General features: G+C 42.8%; 1 protein-coding gene across 3 annotated transcripts in view; it reads left to right on the top strand.

The window, feature by feature from the left end:
* slc5a5 (solute carrier family 5 member 5) overlaps positions 1-8616 on the top strand; it is a 13566-nt gene extending 4950 nt beyond the window's left edge. The window contains exons 4-17 of one of the 3 annotated variants that reach the window (XM_053625855.1): positions 486-551; positions 675-726; positions 866-933; positions 1274-1428; positions 2434-2574; positions 2761-2890; positions 3327-3415; positions 3868-3980; positions 4179-4249; positions 5148-5234; positions 6052-6254; positions 7093-7196; positions 7828-7910; positions 8527-8616. In XM_053625855.1, coding sequence (XP_053481830.1) covers positions 486-551; positions 675-726; positions 866-933; positions 1274-1428; positions 2434-2574; positions 2761-2890; positions 3327-3415; positions 3868-3980; positions 4179-4249; positions 5148-5234; positions 6052-6254; positions 7093-7196; positions 7828-7910; positions 8527-8616 — 1452 coding nt within the window. Of the gene's footprint in view, positions 1-485; positions 552-674; positions 727-865; positions 934-1273; positions 1429-2433; positions 2575-2760; positions 2891-3326; positions 3416-3867; positions 4025-4178; positions 4250-5147; positions 5235-6051; positions 6441-7092; positions 7197-7827; positions 7911-8526 lie in introns of those variants that run through there. The other 2 variants (XM_053625854.1, XM_053625856.1) reach the window with 2 other exon arrangements.
* Positions 8617-10076: the final 1460 nt, after the last annotated feature.

The following is a 10076-nucleotide window of genomic DNA, read 5'->3' as shown; positions in this document are numbered from 1 at the left end:
TGTCTGTAAAAACACAGCTTAAATACAAACATCTTCGGGCACATGTCCACATGTTATCACCCCCTCGTGTCAGAAAACCCTTTTCCCAGGCATAGGAGGAGAGCTTGAAGGACAATAAGATAGACAAAACAAGATAGCAGGACGCCTTCTGAGCACTTCGTCACACTGCAAGGTCACAATACGTATTCTCTGAATAACAGAATAACACACTGTAACTCTCTGAGTCATCTGGGGAAAAATCAAATGAACATAACCAAATAAACACAACATCCAGAACCATCCCCTCCTGTAACCAGGTACACACACACACACACACACACACACACACACACACACACACACACACACACTGACACTTTCAATCAACAGATCATCACTAATGAGAAGATGAGGAGTGAACCTGTCTCTACAGCACAATATCAAAAGCCCTGTGTGTGTGTGTGTGTGTGTGTGTGTGTGTGTGTGTGTGTGTGTGTGTGTGTCAGTATCTGAGGATGAGGTTCGGCAGAGGAATGCAGCTGCTTGGGAGTCTGCAGTTTCTCATAGCCACAGTAAGATCACACACACACACACACACACACACACACACACACACACACACACACACACACACACACGCACACACAGTAATGTTTACACTCTGTTTGTTTGATTATTACTCTTTGTCTCTGCAGCTCCTCTACACTGGCATTGTTATCCTCGCTCCTGCACTCATCCTAAATCAGGGTACACACACACACACACACACACACACACACTGTGTTTATTACTTTATTATTATTAATGTATGACACGATAATACAAATTTACATAGGATTTCTGTGTGTGTGTGTGTGTGTGTGTGTGTGTGTGTGTGTATGTTTAGCAACAGGGCTGAACATGTGGGCGTGTCTGATCTCCACCGGACTCATCTGTACGTTCTACACAAGTCTGGTGAGACGTTAATGTTTTAAATCACACAGCACAGAATCGTGTAAAGATCACGTGTGACATAAACGTGTAATAATGAGCGAAATTCTTTATAGGGTCTGTATTGTTCAGTTCGTTACTAAACACTACTTTCACACATCCCTCGGCTGATCTTTATTATCAACTCCATTAATATGACAGTGAGACGGATGCGGTGTTTAATCCGGAAATTAAAATGAAAAGACTGCTTCGGAATTTTATGTTTAAACACCGATTTTGTGAGGTTTTATGTTTCATTATATAAGGATTTAATTTAAGTTTCCTTGTTCGCTGAAGGGGAGGTTTGTGTTTTTTCTCTCTGTAGGGAGGAATGAAGGCCGTCGTGTGGACAGATGTGTTTCAGGTCGTCGTGATGCTTTTGGGTTTCATCGTTACCTTCGTCCACGGCACCGTCCTGGCAGGAGGACCAGCTAAAGTCCTAGAGATCGCCTACAACGGATCACGCATCAACTTTAACGAGTACAAAGCAAACTTTCTCTACTTACAGCTGGAACAGAACACCTCAGTGTGGCGTGTTTCAGCACAGCACCTCACCTGCACCACTCACCTGCACCCCTCACCTCAACCTCTCACCTGAACCTCTCACCTGCACCCCTCACCTCAACCTCTCACCTGAACCCCTCACCTGCACCCCTCACCTGCACCTCACATCTTCACCCCTCACCTGCACCCCTCACCTGAACCTCTCACCTGAACCTCTCACCTGCACCCCTCACCTGCACCTCACATCTTCACCCCTCACCTGCACCCCTCACCTGCACCCCTCACCTGCACCTCTCACCTGCACCCCTCACCTGCACCCCTCACCTGCACCTCACATCTTCACCCCTCACCTGCACCCCTCACCTGCACCCCTCACCTGCACCTCTCACCTGCACCCCTCACCTGCACCCCTCACCTGCACCTCACATCTTCACCCCTCACCTGCACCCCTCACCTGCACCCCTCACCTGAACCTCTCACCTGAACCTCTCACCTGCACCCCTCACCTGCACCTCACATCTTCACCCCTCACCTGCACCCCTCACCTGCACCTCTCACCTGCACCTCTCACCTGCACCCCTCACCTGCACCCCTCACCTGCACCTCACATCTTCACCCCTCACCTGCACCCCTCACCTGCACCTCACATCTTCACCCCTCACCTGCACCCCTCACCTGCACCTCTCATCTTCACCCCTCATCTTCACCCCTCACCTGCACCCCTCATCTTCACCCTTCATCTTCACCCCTCATCTTCACCCCTCACCTGCACCTCTCATCTTCACCCCTCATCTTCACCCCTCACCTGCACCTCTCATCTTCACCCCTCATCTTCACCCCTCACCTGCACCCCTCATCTGGACCCCTCACCTGCACCGCACTTCACCAAGCCAAGTGAATCTGAAGTAAATTGGACGGAGGTGTGTGTATTCGTAATGTTTTTGCAGTGCGTTTACATCTTCCTGTTTCTCGCTCGGTCAGTTTTGGGTTGGATCCTCAGAGGCGTTACTCGTTCTGGAGTTTTACGGTCGGAGGGACGATGGTGTGGTTATCCATGTATGCAGCGAATCAGGCTCAGGTGCAGCGCTACATCTCCTGCAGGACGGAGAGACAAGCGAAGTGGTGAGACGCGAATACTTCATCACGCTTAATTCACTGAAGTCTGTAAGCGTCCGTTATGTTAGATACATTAACATCGTAACTCCAGAGTTAAACTATAAATGCAAAACTTTATGTCTCTTCTGAACAGTTAAATTGTCTACAAGAAAGCAGACATTGTGTGTGTGTGTGTGTGTGTGTGTGTTTCAGGGCTTTGTTGATTAATCAGGTGGGTTTGTGTCTGATTGTGAGCAGCGCAGCTACATGTGGTATTGTGATGTTCGCTCTTTATTCACACTGCGATCCTCTCAAATCCGGCCGAATCTCTGCATCGGATCAGGTCAGTCACACACACACACACACACACACACACACACACACACACACACACACACACACAGAATAATTAAAAATGCACAAAAACACTTTTAAAATGCTAAAATAAATCACGGTTTAGTGGATGAAATTGAATGAATCCGTTCCTCATGCACAAAAACGCTTGTGAATCACTGAACTGAATCGCTGTTTAGTCAATCGAATCAAATCATTATTAATGTTCAAAAACATTCTTATATCATAAATTGGAATTGATACACTGCTAATTCAAATCACTCTTACTAAGAATGTAAACGTAATTAGGAATATATATAAATATATATATATATATATATATATATATATATATATATATATATATATATATATATATTTCAGCGTTTGGGTGTGTAATATTTGAGTGTGTGTGTGTGTGAGTGTAATATGAGTGATGTTTACAGTACATGCCGTATTTGGTACTGGATATATTTCGGGAACACCCTGGCTTTCCTGGACTTTTCCTCGCGTGTGCATACGGTGGAACGTTAAGGTAAAAATATAAACTTAATTCTATGTAATATTTCTCTCCTAGTTTCTCTTTGTGTTTGTGTTATCACTACTTCTCCCAGCCAATCAGAACACACTGTACTGTTCTCATCCAATCAGAACACACCATACTCCTCTTAACCAATCAGAGCACACCATATTGTTCTCAGCCAATCAGAACATACTGTACCTCTCTCAGCCAATCAGAACACACTGTACTTCTCTCAGCCAATCAGAACACACTACACTGCTTTCATCCATTCAGAACACACCATGCCTCTCTCAACCAATCAGAACACACCGTTCTGCTCTCAGCCAATTAGAACACACTATACTTCTCTCAGCCAATCAGAACAAACTGTACTTCTCTCAGCCAATCAGATCTTACTATCCTGCCCTGATTTTGGTGAAGAATGATAGAGTAGTAGCTTCTGGTTCTGGTTGTTCTCCCCACAGTACGGTCTCGACCAGCATTAACGCCATGGCTGCGGTTACGATGGAGGATCTGCTGAAGCCGTTTCTGATCAACTCGTTACAGAGGAAACAGATGCAGCTCTGCAAATTACTGTGTACGAAATATTTCATTTAATTTTAATTCATTTCTAATGAGTAGGTGAGTAGCTCCGCCCCTCAGGCCGATTTAAACAGATGATCACTTTACATGTTATGATGGTGCTCCTGAATTGGCGCGGTTCACTTGATGTGATGTTGTAATGTTGTGATGTGATGTTTGTGTGTGTGTGTGTGTGTGTGTGTGTGTGAGATAGCGTTTCTGTATGGAGTCGGCTGTATCACGACGGCGGCTCTCTGCTCTCTCCTGGATTGGGGAGTTCTTCAGGTACACCATCGGCCTCGACACATTACACCGAGTGTACAGTGTAGGAGTGAAGCGCTCTATTTAACACACGTCCTCGGTTCCCTTTTATAAAACTCTGTACGAGTGCTCCACCCTGAAACACAGGCCGTTTGTTTATATTGAAATATCTGTGATCTGTTACAGAGCACGCTGCTAATTTGTGTGTTGATGCTGTACGTCCGTTATATCTTCGAGAAGTTTGTGGCTGTGAGTCACGCTGATGTCACAGGGAGACGTTCTGATTGGTCGCTCAGTTTCAGTGGTGTTTAATAGGAGTAAAAAACTTCAGTGATCTCATACATAAGTGAAAATTGTTGTGAGCGCCTAAACAAAAAAGTGCAAGAGCTTCTTTTTGACCTTTTTTTTTTAGTGATGTTTAATGTCATAATTAATGAGAATTCCAGCACTGAAGTAGTGAAGACACTGAAGCCGAACTCGTTTTCCTCCCAGAATGCAATGCAACTGTACCCCACTGATTTACTGCAGAGACCTGGCTCAGCGAGTTAGCGGACTACAGCATGGTGTTAACAGCGGTGTTAGTGTGAAAGTTGAAGCTTTGGAAGCTGATCTGTTTGAGCAGAGTGTACAGATGAGGAGGTCAGAAAGCGGGACAGACTAAAGGACTAAAGCACCGCTGCATCGCTCTCCATAGAAGGGGTCAGAGCCTAGTAATGATTCCACTGATCATTCTAATAGACAGGGGGCTAAAGATACTCTAGGGAACAAAAGAGAACCCAGAACACCTCTTCACATGGTGAGGGACTGATACACACCTCATACTCCTTTCGGAAGATGATGATAGAAGGGGAGGGGCTTAACAACAGAGTAATACCATATACATGTACTCAATCTCCTTCCTGTATCCTGTATCCAATCACAGGGCTCGTTTACAGTCATGGGCGTGGTTAACGGGCCGCTCCTGGGCACTTTTATCCTGGGTATGTTCATCCCAGCTGCAAATAAACCGGTAAGAACCTTGACATGAACCATGCAGTGCATTATGGGAATTCATCTCTACTGATACATATAATGACTGAAAGCGTAATCATATTTCAGTTATTTCCTCAAACATGAAATGCCATGAGTTCAGTTTGTCTACTGATGTCATATTAATACTATTGTCTTCAAATGTACAAATAAATAATTAATTATGAACAGCAGGAAACTCCTTTCAACTAAACGAAATATTTGCCAAGTGGCAGTATATCTCATTTAAATCTGCGTCAGTTCTCTCAGGTTCTCTTTCATACAGTTTTATCGTGAACAGCCTCCATTATGGAATTTATGTATCTGGAAAATGCTCAGTTTCTGAATATCTTACTTTCTTTAACATTTCTATGTAACATTTTTACTTTTTTTTCTTCTGGAAAATCTAAAATTAGTATTTTTTGGACACTTGATTGTACATTTTTAAGACAATAAGATCCCATAAAGGTTCTTCAGTTGTCGCCTCTGGATAAATGCTTAAAGGTTCTATGTAGAACCTTGCAGCAATGTTTCCCGATCAGGAAGAATTACAAGTATAACCCCTTATTTGGAAGCAAAGACTCCGTGATTATTTAGTTTAACACTTCGCTTCGTGGTATCAGATTATTCAGTGATTCATTTGGATAGTTCAAGGTTCTCAGACTCCTATAAGGGTCCGACTTGAACCCTTTCTGATAGAGAAACACTGTGCTGAAGGGTTCTACATACAAGCTGTACAGGTTCCTTTAGAACCCTTAAAGGGTTGTAGTTCTTTGGTTCATCTTATGTAAACAACTCAAACCATCTTGGGTTCTCAGGGTGCGTTTGCTGGCGTTGCGGTGGGGTTCTCTCTCGCTCTGTGGCTCGCTGTTGGAAGCTCTGTGTATCCTCCAACCCCACAGAGAATGGGTGTGTTACACACCAGCGCAGACTACTGCCCTTCAGCTAACACTACACACAACTCCACCATGCTAACAACACCATCACCTACACTATCACCTCCAGGACCTGCAGAGCACTGGTGAGTAAAACACGTAAAGATGGAGGTAATAGTCCAGCGGAAGGACTGAGGAGCTACGAGGATGTTGGGGTGAGGCGACATGCGTGAATTTAGATTTTGTGCTAAACTGCTTAAGGTCAACATTTCTAACATCTTGATGTTGATGAGAAATTTACTGGCCAATTATTCCACAAACTCACAGTAACATCTTTTTATTTAGGCAACAAATGCCTCTAAAATGCACGTTTTTATTCAATAGTGCATTATTATACGTTATTATTATATTGATAAGACATGTAGTAATATACATTATTATTATTATTATTATTATACATTAAATGTATTTTGACATCTTTTCAAAATGATTTCTTTATTTATTTTACAAACTTTATGTTATTCAATTACATTTTTAAATGTCTCCTGGAATTAGTCACTTATATTTGTAATTGTCACCTCGGGTGATTCAGTTACATTTGTAAATGACTCATAGAGTGATTCACATAAGTTTGTAAATAACTCTTGAGTGATTCATTTACATTTCTAAAACCACTTGAGTGATTAACGTAAGTTTGTAAACAATATTGTGAGTGATTCACTTATACCTTTAAATGACACCTTGACTGATTTGCTTAAGTTTGTAAACAACTCCTTGTTCCAAGCGAGAGTTTAATCCTCCACGTTTATGGAAACTTTGTTCACTCTGGTGTGGTGAACAGATACCAACACACACACACACACACACACACACACACACACACACATACACTAACACAGTGTTAATTGTTATCTTGTCATGACTAATACTTTAAGTGACTCATTTCACTTTGTGCTTTATCGTCTCTGCTGCTCTCGGCTGTAGGCATCGTGGTCTTCAGGATTTTTACTCCATATCCTACCTCTACTTTGGAGCTCTGTCCACTGGAGCATCTGTGCTAGTTGGATTAGTGGTTAGCTACCTAACAGGTGAGACTGACACACCCATATTAAAATGGAATGCTAAATATTTCAGTTCAATTCAATTTTATTTATATAGCGCTTTTAACAAAGGACGTTGTCACAAAGCAGCTTTACAGAAATCTGGATATAAATTTTAAATTCGAAATGTATAAATTTATGCGTAATGAGCAGCCAGAGGCGACGGCGGCGAGTAAAAACTCCCTGAGATGATATGAGGAAGAAACCATGACAGGAACCTGACTCAAAACAGAACCCGTCCTCATCTGGGTGTGATTATAGTCCGATTATAAATCATTTCCCTTCTATAACTGTAAACTTCAAAAAAAAAAGTCTAATTGTGTAAACAGGGACTTGAGTATGAGCATCATTATACTATAGTTTTAACTTTAAGTCTATCATATCAAATGGAAGTTATTAACTGTTTAATTATGGAGACGTGCGTGTGAACTGTTCTTATCAATCGCAGTCCTAAGGCTATTCACATCCACAATCACATCCACAGCCATGCCACAATGCTACATACTCACTTGGTTTAATCCATGTTTCTGTTAAATACGAAACATGTGATGATGTTCACAGATTTTTGGATTCTACCCCATTTCATAATTCCACCAGGCTAAATCAAAATTTCTTTTAGGACCGACACAAAGAGGCTCGATCCAGCCTGGTTTGCTGTGGTGGGATCTCAAACCTCAGCGTGATGCTCCTCAGGAAAGCACAGTAAGCTTTGAGGGACCTTCAAACACAAATTCAAACACAAATCTGCCTATGATTCAGATTTACATGCTGATTAACACAAATGCAAAATTCATTCATTAGCCCAGTGAACTGTCTTTTTGTGTAAATGACTCCTTTCAATCAAACCTATAATTACTGTAACTCGGCTACGTTCATAAATGACTCCTCTGGCGATTCACTTAAGTTTGTAAACGACTCCTTGACCAGTTCAGTTACATGCTGATACACACGCATACACAATTCACTTTGTAAAGCAGTGAACCATGTATTTGGGTAAACGACTCCTTAAATGACTCAAATTCAATCACGTCGGTGAATTCCTCAATTAAGTTATTGTATGTTCATAAAACAACTTGTTTCCTGATTAATTAAGTTTGTAAATGACTCCTTGTGTGATTGGATCCTCGGTCGGAGGGACAGTTTGAGCCCACATGCTGGTGAAAACGTTCACTCTGCCGTGGTGAACAGAATCATGACGTAAATCTTTAGACGGAATAAAATGGAATGAGGAAATTGTGTAAACTTTTCATTATCTGTTCCGTAGAAGTGATGAAGAACCTCACGTTCTCATGAATCATGCTGCTTCTCTCCTCCGCAGGGTGAATCGATGACCCTGAATCCCACCGTCGTCCTTCTGAACCCTGAGAAAGATGTTGATAAAGAGCAGAAATCCGTGTCTGTTGTGTGAGGAACGTTTGTGTTGGTTATGGATTAAGATGAGGACATGTGTCTTTATGAATGTGTGTTTATTAAATCTACAAATACAACCAAATACTCACAGTGCGATGAGTCATTCTTCCTTCTGCTGATTTCTGCTGATCTCTCTCTCTCTCTCTCTCTCTCTCTCTCTCTCTCTCTTGCCCTCTCTCTCGCTCTCTCTCTCTCTCTCTCTCTCTCTCTCTCTGTTGCTCTATCTCTCCATCTCTCTCACTCTCTCTCTCTCTCTCTCCCTCTCTCTCACTCTCTCTCTCTCTCTCTCTCTCTCTCTCTCTCTCTCTCTTGCCCTCTCTCTCGCTCTCTCTCTCTCTCTCTCTCTCTCTCTCTCTGTTGCTCTATCTCTCCATCTCTCTCACTCTCTCTCTCTCTCTCTCCCTCTCTCTCACTCTCTCTCTCTCTTGCCCTCTCTCTCGCTCTCTCTCTCTCTCTCTCTCTCTCTCTCTCTCTCTGTTGCTCTATCTCTCCATCTCTCTCACTCTCTCTCTCTCTCTCTCCCTCTCTCTCACTCTCTCTCTCTCTCTCTCTCTCTCTCTCTCTCTCTTGCCCTCTCTCTCGCTCTCTCTCTCTCTCTCTCTCTCTCTCTCTCTCTCTGTTGCTCTATCTCTCCATCTCTCTCACTCTCTCTCTCTCTCTCTCCCTCTCTCTCACTCTCTCTCTCTCTCTCTCTCTCTCTCTCTCTCTCTCTCTTGCCCTCTCTCTCTCTCTCTCTCTCTCTCTCTCTCTGTGTGACTGTGGCAGGCACAAACACATGGATAATTAATGTCTAACATTCCGTACGTTCCTCGTGAGACCTGACTGGATAGTGTTGATATTCTTATCTTTATTTGAGTACACTTCAATCAGCACATTTCTGACACACCCTTCAGCACTTCCTCGGTTACACCACACACCTGCACCACACCTGTCTGTCTCACCAACACACCTGTCTGTCTCATAGCCACAAGTGTATTCATTTACAGACTGAAAAGGAAGGAGATTAAATTATGAAAATCTGCCGAGTCAGAATGGACTAAACATTTATAATTTAATATTTACCCATACATGTTAACAATGCATGAAAAATGGCGATGATTGACGGGCATATAAACGAATCGTCCCGTAAACACGCTAATGTACCATTCGGTTTGATTTATACAGCACTTTTAACAGTAGACAAACCAGCAGTGACGATGACGAGGATGACAAACTCACTGAGTTGTAGATCATTCCAGTATACAGGTGTAGGAGAGTAAAGACGGACGGTACTGAGTGTGTTTACAGAGTGTGAATAAGAGTCCTGGGATGAGCATCAGGACAGTCTTTATGATCACAGCAGCAGAATCTTCAGAATCCAGGTGAGATTCAACGCTGAAGAAACACAGAGAGACAGTAAAAGTTCCAAAGCAGGACACATTTCGAAAGTACAGCGTGGAGGATTTCAAATTTACACGC

Source organism: Ictalurus furcatus, chromosome 5 (genome assembly GCF_023375685.1).
Source record: "Ictalurus furcatus strain D&B chromosome 5, Billie_1.0, whole genome shotgun sequence".
Taxonomy (NCBI): Eukaryota; Metazoa; Chordata; class Actinopteri; order Siluriformes; family Ictaluridae; genus Ictalurus; species Ictalurus furcatus.
This window is presented reverse-complemented; position numbering and strand designations above follow the sequence as displayed.